Below are 15,779 nucleotides of genomic sequence, written 5' to 3' on the forward strand. Positions count from 1 at the left end.
CTGACCTCAAACTGGAATCCTTCTTCCCTGGCCATAGCTTGGAGCATTTTCGAAGAAACTGTGCTTGCAATCATGTACACAGATGAACCTGGTCAACCAATAATTAATCAGTAACAAGAAGACTAAAGGCCAAAGAAGACTGGTCCAAATTACTCTCAAGTGCTGCAACATGACATTTCTCCAACTCATTAATAATTAACCAAGTTTTAAATTTTGAAGATTTGATCTTAATAAGACTAGAATTTTATGATTTTATTTCTCTGTTTCTCCCTAGTTTTAGTTTTGAGTGAGAAGATATATCGTACACTCAAGACAGGATAGTTTACTGCAATGATCCTACCTCCTGGGCCGGGTTACTCAAAGCCTGATTAAGCTAGTCCAGGATAAGCGAGAATTTTGATTTGAGTTTTGCAACTTTGCTGTGAGGTTTTCTGTTTATACTGTTGGGCCTTCTGTTTTGGGTTTGAATATTCTCAAACTACACAAAACAAAAGCAGTGAAAAAATTTGTCTAGAAGAAAAATTTATACTTTGGCTAACTTTTAATCCTGGGCTAGTGTTAACCAGCTTCCGAACAACAAAGCCCAGAGACTTTTAATTCACAAAAAAGTATGCCTATGTTTTCAGTACAAGTAATACTAAGTAAATCAACCTCTGAAAAGAAACTTGCCTTGATTTAGTTTGAGCTGTGGCATACCTGGATATAGCTCTGGATGCTGCCTTTTGTGACAAGTGAATGCCCACCATCCAAACAAGCTTCCTATTTCATTACCAGTGAATACCTTCCACTGACCACTTAAAAACACATTACAGAAAATCAGTTCATCTTCACAAAATCAAAATTTAAATGTGTAACTATACGTATTTAGTGGAGTTCATGTCAAGTAAAATGGGGAGAAGCTTTTTTCAAATCTCAGAAATTGTTTAAAAATTTGAAAGGTATTAGCACTAATGAGTTGCCAAGCTTGGAACAGATCTTATTGTGTAAAGCAGGCAAGTATACTTTTTGGCAAACCTTTAGCAAATAATATCTGTCCAATCAGCAAAAGTAGAAGCAAAGGGCTAGTTCAAAATAATGATTGTTGATTTAGATAGGCCTTGCCTTCAAATACAAAAATTATAGCAATTCAACATTTCAATGTTAGTAATACCTAACATCATTATGACGAAACAGAGACAACTGAAGTTGTGAAAGTCAAAAATAGAGGTTAAAATGAATAAAATTAGCTACTGAATTGAAATAATGGCTCATTGAAATTATCAATTATTGGTTCTGCACCATAAGATTACGTAATGGAGCAGCCATGACAAATAACTCAGACTCAGACAATCTCAGCAGATGGTTTTACAAATAAAAATGCACTTGTTCTCCCCAAGTGAATTAAGGAACATGCCTAGGGACAAAAGGGACATCAGCCATGGATGTTAGTTCAGACAATGCTTGTTGATGGACTATGGGTGCTCCATGGTTGTTTTACTGAGCACTGTTGAGAATTTCTACAAAGGGTATTTTCACTTACTTTGGCTGTTTCTCTGCAAGAGCCATTCTATCAGAGTCAGGATCATTTGCCAGAATAACAGAGCACTTATTCTCATTAGCAGTTTTCATTGCAAGGTCCTGTTTAAAAAAGAACAAACTGCAAGTCAGTAATTCTAGTTTCAAATGACAACAAAGAGCATTATTATAGTCTGTAGACTATCAGCTGTATGTCAATCAATCAATCAATCAATCAATCAATCAATCAATCAATCAATCAATCAATCAATCAATCAATCAATGAATCAATCAATCAATCAATCAATCAATTAATTTATTAACATCATTGCGGGGGATTGAGGTTGCCCTCAGTGTCCGAGCCAGAGGCTCACGTATAAAACGCATGACTAAAATAAAAGAGATAAAATTAAATAAGAAATAACAAAGTAATAAAAAAGATACATACATGGAATTGTCAACAATTATCATGCTATCCAACTATCCAACAAGCTCGATAATAATTATTTAGTTATAAATATAATATATACGCATCTAACCTAAAATTGTGACAAAAAATAATGTAAAAATTTAAGATTGACAGTAATTACATAGACAGCTTGTCCTTAAATTTACAAGATTAATAAACTCCAAATTTTTTTGAAATGCAGTTAAGTTGGGTGACTGCTTAACATGTGTGAGTAACTTGTTGCATAGATGAGTAACCCTATAAGTAAAAGAATTATGGAAGTATTGGTTGTTATAGGAGGGTTGAACAAGGATACACCTCTACCCGTTAAGTTATAATGTGAGACACTGAACTTTAAGAAACTAGAAATATAACTGGGCCCATTTCCCTTTATACATTACATAGTAATGAAAGTGATTGTTCATATCTTCTAAATTCCAAAGAATTCATTCCTGCTATGGACAATATACTGTAGAGTTGTAATCCAAATCATTTCCAGTATTTAAAAGAGTCTTCAATGCATAATGATTAGTTAGTTAACTAATTAATCAATTAACTAGACTTTAAAGTTCACACCTTAGCATGTTGTAGCATTAAGGTGTTAGCAAACAGCAGCCCCCAAAACCAGCCCGGTAGTGCACTCTACACTACAAAGCAGTTAAGCTTTTTAAAGTGCCACTAACCCCGCAAATTTTTTTTCGCTAATATAAATTTCCTTTTTCTCCTGATCACCACTGCGAAAAAATTATCGTTGCAGCTATTTTTGTTAATTTTCTATGAATTTTTAAAGTTTGTAAATTTGCCCTTTTCTATGTTCACGACCGAGGAATAGCGGAGAATGGGATGAGTTGGCTTTTGACGTCACTTCAGGAATAACAATATTTTGTTTCTGAGAAGAATGAATGCAAACATGCGATAGTGTGCGTCAAAATCGTTGCAGAATACAAGAAAGATATGTTGTTGGAGGCTGTAGCAATACAGGATGCGTAGAATAGAGTATTCCTCTTTGTTCAATACCTCTATGTTGATGAAACTCTACCAGAAATGAGAAAAAGACCAAAGAAGTGGGCTGTTCTGTGTGAAGCTAAAGCCAGGGAGCCATTGAGGATTTCTTCGATCTCGGGTTCGCCGCCACTGTAAAAATGTAGAGATTTTCATGGCCTGTATATTCTTCTCTATCTCTAGTGGAAAGCTTGAAATTGTCAAGGTACTGCATAAGACACGAATTTGGGATAAGCTAGAAGCCATCTGACTATTTCGAGCGCAAACGATCCTCCGACGTGAGTTCCAGACGAAACTATAGGTGACGAAATTACATGGTAAATTAAACGTGTCGCATTTTGAAATAGAGACTTGTCTAAACGAATAGTAAACTAAACCTACGTTCTACAACTATGCGAAGAAGATTGTTGACACTTCGAACTGGTGAACTAGCTATGTATTTGTGGATTTTAATAAAAACACACGCACGCCGGAGGTCACCTGTAATCTGCCCGTGTTTCTCAATGGCCATTCCGAATACAAAATTGTTTTGCTCTTTTAGTTTCGTCTTTGAGGAACAAAATACATCTAAATTACAAACTCAGAATGGATCAAGCATTTATAAATATATGAGGAAAGTGAAACAAACAATTAAGATTGACCTTATAGCTACCGATGGAGATTGTTGTGCTGAAAGAAGAATGCGCTTGTCAGTCAACCGAAATGTAAACTAATAAGTCGAGGACTCCCAGGTTATTAGCGTGCGTAAAATAGACACTTCATTCAAAATAACAGTGAAGTAGAAATGTATTCATTTAACTGAAAGTATACTGAACATCTTCTCAAGATCTTGTCAAGGGATTTTCCATGATTTCACTAGTACGGAATATGCAAATTTGCGTAGCTTGTGTTTGTACACAGTAATTGAATATGCATATACTACGGTTGGTCGACAATAACAAAGGGAAAAGTTACCTCACCTTCGAATATTGTTTGCCAACATCTCTGCCCATCTCTTACGTGAAACTATTTTCAATCATAGAACTGGAGAAGTAGGCAGGAGTGAAGTACGACTGCATCACATTTTAACTTGTATTTCGGGGGAAATTAATATTTGAATGTAAAAGTGTTTTGTCACTCCGAAATTTGCACGTTCCGTAAAGTCAAATTACCAACTCTTCAGTCATTGTTTGTACCTTTATAGCCCAAATGGACTGGCAAATTGTTGATCCCAGCCTAAATATAATTATACAACGCGACGATCTCAACTGGCGACCCGCACTTCGAAATGGAAAAAAATATGTACTTTGCAGCCGTCCAAATCGTAGCTAGACTCCAAATTGTAATGCTAGATGATACAGTTCTTTCACTTAAAGTTCTTGTCCAGTTTTGATGAAATATGAATCACAAATAGCCCGAAAATGTTTTGACTGCCCTCGAAGCTCAGTCAAAAGTCTCTTGAGTGTTTTAGCTTGGTTCCCGAAGTGACGTCACTAGTAGCCCGACCCAGATCCCACTTTGCGCGGTCGTGAACATGGAAATTACATGTTTAAATGCCTGTCGAAATGCAGGGATTTTATCAATCAAGATAATTTTTTCGCTGAAGTAATCAGGGAAACTAGTAGATTTTATAAAATGAAAAAATTTTTTGGGGGTTAGTGGCTTCTTCAGGCTTATATTCCACTCACAGGAGCAATAAGCTTCTTCAAGATTCTTTGTCCATTACTTTTCTATAAGAACTTTACTCTTTAACATTTGCAGGTCATTTGGGATTTTGATTCTTTCTTCTAAGTACAGTACTACGTTACTTGCACATTGAGTCCTTTTTGGCTTATTTATTGTGATACTGATTTACTAACCAAGGCACTTTTTCCTTCCTCAGGGTTGGGGTATCTTACAGTTGGAAACTCAGGATCTGGAACCATCTAAAAAAAAAAAACAACCCAGTAACTACAGGTATCACACACTGATATAGATAATGATGATGGAATACATAAGGATACAATTCTTCTTACTTGCAACTGTACGTAGTGTCAAGACAAAAATTAACATGCACTGACCAAACAAAGAGCATTTTGCTGCAACATGCATATTTACCAAATGAATATGTACAATTGTACAAAATTATTGGCTGTAAAGTAATAAAGTAATTGCATAGGATAAAATTATATGTCATGATGACACTTCTTTCAACAAGCTACATCTTTTCCATTTCTTAACATATTTGCCAGAAGTTTTCTATTTTTGAAAACTAGAATAAACCTCTTCTTTTAAAAATTACACGTATGTTTTCAGCTAAAAGAAAAGAAACCTAAAATATCTACCCAAAACTTCACAAGAACTTCTAAATAACAGGCCAGTGGTGTGCATGTTTCCACATTTGACATAGTTTCTAACAGGGCAATGGAAAGACCCATAATATGGTACAAGATGTACCGGTACAGTATGTAGCAAATGATTATATATTCTAGAATACCTATCAAAGTATTTGCATAGAAAAAAGGCGTGTAGATTCACAAAGTCCTGTACATCTACCTGTTCTCTCACAGATACAAATGGGGGTAGGTTAAATGCCTCAAATGCCAGCTCAGCAAACCTTTGTCCAACACCATGCATGGGAGTAAAGGTATACTTAAGTTTTGTTGTTTTATTTTCCTCACTAAAGGGGAGAAACAGATAATGACCCTCAAAATAAATTAGCAACAACACACCACAGTGATTAAAGCTCCAGTAATGTACAAATTATGCACATGTACAGACCACCTTGTTCATGAAAATTGTACAATATTGAAAGTACAATACATAAGATAAGATGAGATGAGATAAGATGAGATGAGATGGGATGGGATGGGATGGGATGGGATGTGATGGGATGGGATGGGATGAGATGAGATGAGATGAGGTGAGATAATCTCTTTGCCTCAACACAGAAAATGTGACACTACTTTACTTACACATCACAATACATTTGTTGCTGGTTACTTATTCTAGTGCAAAGTAAGAATTAGGGAAAAAAGAAACCAGGGAACAGGTATGGTTAAAAAAGTTGTGTGCACACATACCTCCATGGCAAGAATAAATAATTAATGTCTTTAAGTAAAAAACAACTCATTTAAACTCATGAAGTAATACAGCATATAGTGGATTAAGACCTTAGCAGAAACAACCCACTAAACTGTTGTAATATTCCAATTTGTACACTGTTCACCATATTTAGAGCAATCTTATGGTGGCAGTCTGATCTACAGACTCATCTGCAATTACTAAAGACTGCAATAGAATAGACTTTTGCATCATATGGAGAATTATGGAGGGAGTTATTGGCTTTGGCTGTCTACATAATCCTTCATATCATACTGTCTCATCCAATGTTATTGTTTAACTTTTAAAACATACGAGCCAAGGAGCATGTAAAAATACTTTCTCCATTTCATTCAATGAAACAACTGTGACATTTTACAATGCACTGGCTGGATAAAAAAAAAATCGTCAAATCATAAGTTGCAAAAGGAATTCACATTTATGTTATCTTTTCTTTAGTTAGTAATTTCCATGCCCATTGGTGTGAAGACATGACCAAGAGAATCATTTCTTTGCTGTAAACTGTACTGTACTGTACACACATACAAGTTGCTTGAGGTAATAAAGAGACAAAGCACTGTTAAATTCAGGTGAGGATCTTGAAGTATAATCACCTGAAATGAGAATACTTTTTTATGTCTTCAAAATAGAATGTACATATCTCCTCATAAGGGTCTTTTATCAGAGGACTGGAAATGCAGATGTCCCATGAGTCTTTCCAAGGAACTTGGTTCTTCCCTATACACTGTGAAATACCCTTGTCACGAGGAGACTTGATCTGCAAAAAGTCAGAGTAAAATCCACATCTAAGAACCATTCAAACAATTATATAAATTCCAGACAGCAAGTCCTCATGTAAGGGCCACATTACAGTAAATAAGATGTTCAGAGCAATAAGAACAGGAAATTATGCTAACAATACTATAACTTGGTCTACTTCTTCTTGTAGGAATGTAATATGACTAAGACAGTATCAGGGAAAATAAATCTTTGACAACCTGTTTACAAGCACTACATGCCAATCTAGTTATTGATACTTTTTTATATATACAAAAAAGAAAAAGAATATTCAATCATGTGAATCAGATAAATACCTTACTATATCCTAGTTTCATAATGTGGTATTCCAATTTCTCATAATGCAGTGTTCTCCACAGATTTTAACGCAGTCAGCCAAAAATTTAAAGTAGCCAGCACTTACAAATCCAGCATCCGAAGGATTTGAGCTTCTAGGGGGGTAGGGGGCATGCCCCTCCCCCTCCCAAGGAAAATTTTCAGAAATTATGTGGCTGGAGATGTGATCTGAAACATTTTGGGGGCAACTGAGACAAGAAAAGATATGTCATTTTTGGTCAGTTTTTGTGCCGTTTTTATGCAAATTTGACAGTATGTACTACAAATACAGTTACATTTATTGAAAAGTTTGTCGTGCAAAAATTGTACAGTAGTTATTACTTGCAATATACAACATTTTTCTCTTAAAACCAATTTTCAAAGCCTCCTATTTTCACGCCTTTTATTTTCATTCCAAGATATGCAGAAACAGATGCAAAGAGACTCCGTCTGACTTTCAACATAGCTGCCATGTTAACTGTTTAGCGAGCTTGAGCAACTAGCAGTGAAATGCAACCTCATGAGAATCTACCTTCTCCTTATGAGAATGTTGCCTTATTAAAACTACAGTAGAACCCTGGTAACTCGAACTAGGATAACTCGAACTTTCCCGCTAACTTGAACTGAGTCTCAATTCCCTTAGATTTGACCCAACTTTTCAGTCATTTTTACTTGGTTAACTCAAACTTGGATGACTCGAAAACCCCGCTAACTCAAACAAAATTTTGTTTCACTTGATCAAAATTTACCCCGATAACTTGAATTTCTGGTTCTTATAACTCGCCACGGATGCCCACTGAGATATCCCATAAGCTTTTCTTCTCATGTGATCGAATTCTAACACTAGAACAAAGACTGGAGCAATTTGATTTTAATTAGTACAACGAAGAGATCACTGCAAGCAAAGTCAGATCTGCAATGATGTGCTGAATTCATACAGTCTGCTGGTGAAGGAGGGTGCAGAGGAAATCAGAAGCCATGTACAGCAAATAGAGGCATTAGCAGAAAGAATCTTCAGGAGTTCCCTATGACAGCAGACGCTGCATTCATTTTTTGTGCCTAAGCAATGAGAACTTAACGACCACGATGCAAAAGGGAACATAAATTGAGTGTATTAAATAAACTTAGTTACATTCATAGTATTGCATTGTTGTAAGAATGCATAATCCTTACAGTTGTTACAAAATTTATTAGTTTCTCGTGAAGTAACTTTAATTTGCACTGTCTTGTATCTCGAAGTGCTGAAAATCAATAAACTATTAATTATAAACCTGGAAAATTGAATATTTTAATTGACCCCGATAACTCAAAACCGGGCTAACTTGAACAGTTTTTCACTTCCCTTCAGAGTTCGAGTTACCAGGGTTCTACTGTATTAGAGTTGTCGTAGACTTGAGAATCACCCTGGGATGAAGTTATCTTGAACAAACCAGTAAATTTAACATTGCACAATCAAATAGCTGATCAGTCGGCAATCACATGGTGATGTATGTAAACTAAAAACCTGCAGTAGCATAAACTTACCGATTTCTGTATGTTCCTTTGAATTGAAACGAAGAAGCTTGTTATTTTTCCCCTCTTTCCATCTTTTTGGCTTTCTACGGATTTCGCTTTGACATTTCTGATTTCGCAAAAATTTTCTCACTGGGTACGTCAAGTCATTCGCACCACATGCTCATTGAGAGACAAACTTGGACAAAGGAATTTACGAAATGTGTGGACAGAATTGGAACAGAATCTCAACAAAAGTTGTAGTCTACATTGATAGCCTTTTAACAATGCTACATGTCTTTGAATGACTAAAATAACATTTTATGTTCTTATCTGTCTATGACACAAGATAGCTATTGTTTATCGTTTCCTTCAGAAATAATAACAGGTTTGCACACTATTACTGTTAAAATTTAAGTAGCCGGCGCTTGAAACGTGAGTAGCCGGCAACAAACGTTGGCCGCTGGTGCTTCTGGAGAACACTGCCAATTAAGAAATAGAAAACATGTACCATGTTTCTATCGAGTTATAGAAACACAAGTGGAAGTTTGGGAGATTGGGAAATGCTGTGGGAACACGAGCCGCAGGCGAGTGTTTCAACAGCTTTTGCGAGTTCTCCCAAACTTTCATGAGTGTTTCTATAACTCGACAGAAACATGGAGAACATGTTTTCTATTTCTTCTAGAAAACAGCTTGTGCTAGTTCCGTGTTTCTGTCAAGTTATAGAAACACGATTTTTAACCAGTCAGTGCCTGTATTTTCTTAGGACTGTTTTCTAATGTGCATTTGATACCATCATAGCAAGTGATAGAAATATATAACAAAATAGATCTCTTATGTTTCAGAATGTTCCACAATCTCAAGTAGTCTAAGGCCTGGGTCAAAGGCTTTTACTGGTGAAAATATTATTAGTTATATTTCTGAAGGTATAAATGGCAATGAAACCAGATTTAGCACACAGATAAGTTTTGACGTCCTCGACATTTTAAAGTAGAATTGGTGCTTCGGACAGGTCATGTGACATGTCATGTGATGTTTAGTGGAAAATGGTTATTATTTGAGGATTTGGTGGGGGTTTTTAGTAATAACATCCTGCAAAAACGTGTTCTAAATGCAGGTCAATTATTTCCATCCTCTGACGTTTGGTATGACCGTCCCTCTTTTCACAGAAAAATTTCTTAGGGTGAAAGGTCCTTTTCTTCAACAAAATTCAACTTTTGGACATTTATATCTTCTATAAACAAAATCAAGGGAGGTCATTCCAAACGTAGTAAGGTAGATAATTTAAATTTGCATTGCAAACGCTCATTTATTGATCAACAGAATGAAAATTAGCCACCAATTTGCCGATTTACCAAATTTTAACAAAATGATCACATCACATGTCACTTGGTCAAAATAATATGTTAAGGCAAGGCAGGATGTCGAGTTTTATAATCAAGGAAATGTTCAGCTTGGGAAAACAAATATAACAAAAGATATAGCTGCCCAACCATAATTCTACTTTACATTCCTGACCCAGGCCTTAAACTGCTTGAGAATAATAACATGATTATCAAATGATGTGCTCCTGAGTTGTAATTGATTTTTAATTGTTGTCAGTAATTGTAAGGGAGTGATGCCATACCTGAGCTCCATTGTCGAAGTAAACCTGAAAAAGGAAAACAAAATTCATGTAACTAAACAAAATCAAAGTACAATTTCCATTGATACTAAAAATTATCCTGCTCCTTTCATGATCAAAATGTAAACAAAGTGAAGCTGAGTTGAATATATTTCACTATAAGGAATCTCACAAATAGCTTTTAATTTTTAACCCTAGAATCAAGGGTCACAGGTCATGGGTTCAAATGCCATTCAAATCTAGATTTTTTCCAGCTTTCTCTTTGCAACTGCTTAACTTAAGTCTTGCAGACTTAATATCTTAAGTCTGCAATTTCAATAAAAGTGCACACAATCATCTTGAGCGCATCTTATCCTCATGTATCAAGCATATATTTGCCACATATTTTGAGGACAAAAATACATACATGTATTACCAACCTACAACTAAAAGCACATGCCATACATGTACCTGTTACATGTATAAATTATTGTACTTTTTTCGGAGGTATCATAGGCCCTTTGCATGACCTGGGCACATGATAAAAATCAGAAATGCTGGGCTGCGACATCCAATAAAAACAAAGGACATCTGCACATCTTAAGTTGCATACTGGTACATAATATTATTAACTGGTACTGTCCTTATGTATAAATTCTTTTACCTCCAGTCTAGAAACATGATATTTTAATCAAAGTGCTCTGTGAACAAACTTGTGAATTGAAGAGGTGAATGAAATTAGTTATAGGATTTTTTGTACAATGTGTGCTTAGGCTTGTTGGATCATCTGGGAAGTTATTTTTTATATGTTTTCTGAGATCATCAGAAATATCCCCAACTATAATGTCAACAGCTTTGATCTAAGCCTTATTTTTTTAGAGAGGATATATAGGGCATTGTTGTGAGCATCTACTGATGTGTTTGAGGTAAATAAATGTGTTACGTTCATTACATAATTTTCTTCCTCTGGTCAGCCTCCTAGCTCCTATGCAAACACTCTTATGAATTCTTTGTGTTTTTAACTGCCTTTTGTAATGTACATGATAAAGATTTACGTCTCATTGCATTTGAATAAAAAGGCCAAATAAAGTTTTACAACTTGTGCAATTCTTGATTATGTGGATTTTAACTAGGAAAATAATGACTAAGCTATCTTGTTCTGTACTTGTTGAGCTAGATTACTGTTCTTGCTGTGTTATGGTTTACCAAGATTTTATTCCAAAAATATTACGTTAGGTTTTCTAGTCCTTGTTTATACTTGTTTGGTATTGCTATTTTAGCGAGTAATTTTGAAAATAATATAGTTCATATGATTCTTACTTGACAAGTGTAGCGACACCTAATCTCACTACCAACCCGAGTGCCCGGATGAGGTCAAATACTCTAATGCCAAAGTGTCGAGGATTTAAAATAGCTAGTTTGAATATTATTTGTCTTTTGAAACATATAGATGAACTTTGCGTTTTTCTAAAATTAATGATCAAAACATCGACGTTCTAGCCATAAATGAGACCAGGCTAAATGAAAGCATTTGCAATCAGGAGGTAAAAGTCCAGGGTTACGATATAATCCGCCGTGACACGTCAACAACTGGCAGGTTTAGTGGCAGCATATGTTTTTACATTCATTCAAACATAAACTATTCTGTCCACACAGATTTGGACAGTCAGCTCCTGTAAATGATATCAATTGAAATTCATAAACATAACTCAAAACCCTTTGTTATTACTTCATGGTACAGACCTCCACATTCACCCCATGAATTTTTCTCGCACATCAACACATTGTTTAGGCAAATTAGATTCTGAAAACATAGAACATTTTCTCATGAGGGATTTGAATTGTGACGTGCAATCCAAAGACGATGTTAATGTGAAAGCTCTCCTAAACATAACAGATATTTATGGATTGGAACAACTACCCTAATTAACCTACTACAAGTATTTTAATTGATTTGATTTTCACAAATCGGCCAGAGAATGTGTATTGTCCAGGGGTGTCTCATCTCGCCATAAGTGACCATAGTTTAGTTTAAGCATATTGAAAAATCTCAATTCACACTTTCTCCAGAGGAGTTAACTTGATAACATATAGACAGTTTAAACATTTTAATAGTGCAAATTTTTATGGGGATATTTTAGCCCAACCTTGGGATGACATAAAGCAATTGAAGGCTTTCGTACGAAAAGGGCTTATGTACAATTTTGGGTTGATTTTTATTTTTTGTAGGATCGAGCTAATTTTTGGCAGACTGACTTGTTTTGACATGAAAAGCATCGTTTTGTAATTGTTTTTGTTGATTTGCTCTTCGTTTTCGAGAAATAATGTATACAAAAAAACTCAGTTTTCCAAGTGGCATCTTTTGGAGCGAATCCTTTGAAGATGGATTTTGATGCAGCACGAACTTAAATGGTTATGTTCAGCAGCTTCGACAGCACGATTTTTTAAAATAGATGTTTTGATTTTTGAAAGAAGTAGAGAAATAGACTGGAAAAAAATCGACCAACCTCGTATCGAACTGGTGTCACAACAAAACAAACTTGGATGTGGCCCGTTCAGCACCTTATCCGCTTGTGCTAACGAAGTAACAGTAAGAGAATTGCATAATTACATACATAATAAAACTACCGGCAAATACCACGCTTCAGTGACTTCATCATTTAGCAAAACAAAGGTTTCTTTTGTTTTTCGCTCAACAAGAGATCTCCAAAAGACACCCTTGCAAAACTGAGTTTTTTGCACACGTTATTTCTCGAAAACGAAAGGCAAATCAACAAAAACAATTATGCAATGATGCGTTTCATGTCAAAACAATTCAGTCTGCCAAAATTAGCTCGATCCTGCAAAAAATAAAAATCAACCCAAAATGGTATGTATGCCCTTTTTGCACGAAAGCCTTCAATTGTATGATCATAATGATATGTGGAGATGGTGGAAAGAATTATTCCTAAATGTATGTGAAAAGCACACACTAATGAAGACCAAATGGACACAAGATTCTAAATCACCATGGATAATCACTATTCTAAAAAAGTGGATGAATTTCAGAGACCGCCTTAAAAGAAAGACAAAGGATCCATTTATTTGGAACCAATCTCGAATGGTTAAGGTAACTCAATTGGATTTTTCAATAGTGACACCTTCCAACTTTAAATATAACACACTAATACATAATACAGGGGATTGATATCCACACTCCTGCTAGGGATAGACCAAGGTTTTGGGTGCGGTGTATTTTATTGAGATTGGAGTTAACATAGCAATGCAATGACACACCATTTCGTCGGGGAAAGAGTATTTTACCATTTGAATAAACGGTTTGTGTCAGATATAACCGGAGATATCATTTTCTCGACAAAGTCTTTGGAACGCTTCAAACAATAAACATTCTCGCAAGCGACTTGCCAACGCATACCGAAACACAGAACTTTTCCTCGAAGAAAAAATAACTAAATGTCAGCAACGTGCCAGGGAAACTTTGATAAACAATTATTTGGCTAAAGAAAGAGCATTTTATCATTTGAAAGAATGATTTGTGTCAAATATAACCGGAGATATAATTTTTGCGACAAGGTCTTCAGAACGCTTCAAACAATAAACATGTTGCAAGCGACTTGCCGACGCATGCCTAAACACAGAACTTTTCCTTGAAGAAAAAAATAACTAAATGTGAGCAGCACACCATAGAAACTTTGATGAACAATTATTTGGCTAAAGAAAGAGCATTTTACCGTTTGAATGAATGATTTGTGTCAAATAAAACTGGAGATATCATTTTTTCAACGAAGATCTGCAGAACGGTTCAGAATAAACACAGAATAAACACTTCCCAAACGCCTATCTTTAAAACGGGGAACGGAGAATTGGGGGACTTGCCAACGTGTGCTGAAACACAGAACTTTTCCTTGAAGAAAAAATAACTAAATGTGAGCGGCGCACCAAAGAAACTTTGATAAACAATTTTTTCGTCAAGGAAAGATTATTTTACCATTTGAATGAATGATCTGTGTCAAATATAGCCGGAGATACAAGTATCATTTTTTTGCCTAGGATCTTCAGAACGCTCGAGGTGGCCGAACACAGTTTTTGCGCGTGCTTTTGCTGATGCAATTCAGCGCGCGCACAAGGACTGCAAAAAACAAACATGCCCTCAATAGAGTGATCACTTTATTTACTCAACACCTGCAGTATCTGTGCTATTTTTCTCTATATTTGAACGCAGTGTATTGATGGCTTTAGTCTTTTATTACAAAGATATATTAGAAAAGGTAACGATGCAAAGAACCCAGCAATTTTTAGCTTTTTCTTTGTTACCGAAAGAACCCAGTTAAATGTAGCGCATGCGCAGTTGCTCAAAAAATTGAGACCGATTGCTTTTGCAGAAACTTGCCGATTTCTAACGATCCAGTTGTTAGAATTTCAAGAAATTTGGCAAAAAAATAGTTCAGAAACCATGTGAATGATCTATCACAAAAAATCTGAATTTTGACATAGAGAATTTTAAATAATTCAGAACATGCATTGAAAACGATTTACGGCGAATTACGAAAATCGTCTATGTCAAAATTTTATTAGAACAGTGTTGACAGAAGGGATTTAAAGTCAATTCGTAGTGGGCAAATGATGAAAAAAATCTAACGACTGGATTTTTTTTAAATAAACAAAAACCATTTTTTAAGCCTTGTTTTTAACCAGCCCCATTGCCATGGCAACAGCACACACCTTAGCCAGAATGCGAGAATAAACCCTTCTGAGGTTAACCTTGACTCTTGCAAAAAATGGGCGCCAAAGCATAAATAGTTTAAAAGTAATGGTGAATTAGGCATAGGCACTTGAAAACTGTGTTCGGCCACCTTAATTCAGACAAACATTTCGCAAACGACTTGCGGACACGTGCCGAAACACAGATCTTTACTTGCAAAAACATTACGTTCACGTGTTAAAATAGGAAGTTCAAGCGACTGTTTCAATTTTCTTCCCATTTTTGGTAGCTTAAGATCAAGCAAGTGTTAATAAACGGTAGTTTGGCGGTGAATTTGCGAAGTGATCGAAAACTTGAAATATGATAGCTTTCATTGATTCGCAGGACATTTTAACAACATGCAAATTTCGCTTTGAAGCCTTTTTTCATTTCCAGAAATATAATGTCCTTTGTTTGACCAACAATGCTTCACATAAAGAAACTTATGGGAATGCATAACAAAGAGACATATCGGCACATATATACGCACATATGTGCGCGTATATACGCGTATATGTGAGCGTATTAACATACGCGAATACGCAAAATACACTCGCATAATATGCGTATGCGTAGTTGGCATATATCTGAGCTACACTGTAGCGCTAAAAAAGCTTATTATGAAAACGCCTTCAACAATTGTTGTGGGGATCAAAGGAAAACATGGAAAACAATCAATGAACTGACCTCAGAAAAGTCCAATAAAACTGCTATTAATGAAATGAACATAATGGGGCAAATTCTGGAGATCAGAGATGTTAAACTCCTTTTTCAAAGAAATTAGGCCAAACCTTAGTAGAGACATGACAGAAGTTGATAAATCGTTC

At 35.6% G+C, this 15,779-nt stretch overlaps 2 protein-coding genes across 3 annotated transcripts in view; one reads left to right on the forward strand and one right to left on the reverse strand.

Annotated features, from left to right (window-relative positions):
* Positions 1–5,485, forward strand: part of LOC145498013 (uncharacterized) — a 66,962-nt gene extending 61,477 nt beyond the window's left edge. Inside the window, exons 3-4 of the mRNA XM_081477887.1 lie at positions 4,806–4,879; positions 5,473–5,485. Coding sequence (XP_081334013.1) covers positions 4,806–4,852 — 47 coding nt within the window. The 3' untranslated portion in view covers positions 4,853–4,879; positions 5,473–5,485. The remainder of the gene's footprint in view (positions 1–4,805; positions 4,880–5,472) is intronic.
* The window catches only part of LOC145497922 (phosphopentomutase-like), a 102,204-nt gene that overhangs the window by 50,616 nt on the left and 35,809 nt on the right, over positions 1–15,779 (reverse strand). For both annotated transcript variants that reach the window (XR_014050746.1, XM_081477799.1), the window contains exons 7-13: positions 10,236–10,259; positions 6,619–6,782; positions 5,459–5,582; positions 4,783–4,848; positions 1,520–1,617; positions 697–794; positions 6–88 (exon numbers count right to left, since the gene is read on the reverse strand). Coding sequence is in view for 1 of the 2 variants with exons in the window: in XM_081477799.1 (XP_081333925.1) it covers positions 6–88; positions 697–794; positions 1,520–1,617; positions 4,783–4,848; positions 5,459–5,582; positions 6,619–6,782; positions 10,236–10,259 (657 nt within the window). In the remaining variant the exon portion in view is untranslated. The remainder of the gene's footprint in view (positions 1–5; positions 89–696; positions 795–1,519; positions 1,618–4,782; positions 4,849–5,458; positions 5,583–6,618; positions 6,783–10,235; positions 10,260–15,779) is intronic.

Source organism: Orbicella franksi, chromosome 9 (genome assembly GCF_964199315.1).
Source record: "Orbicella franksi chromosome 9, jaOrbFran1.1, whole genome shotgun sequence".
Classification (NCBI taxonomy): domain Eukaryota; kingdom Metazoa; phylum Cnidaria; class Anthozoa; order Scleractinia; family Merulinidae; genus Orbicella; species Orbicella franksi.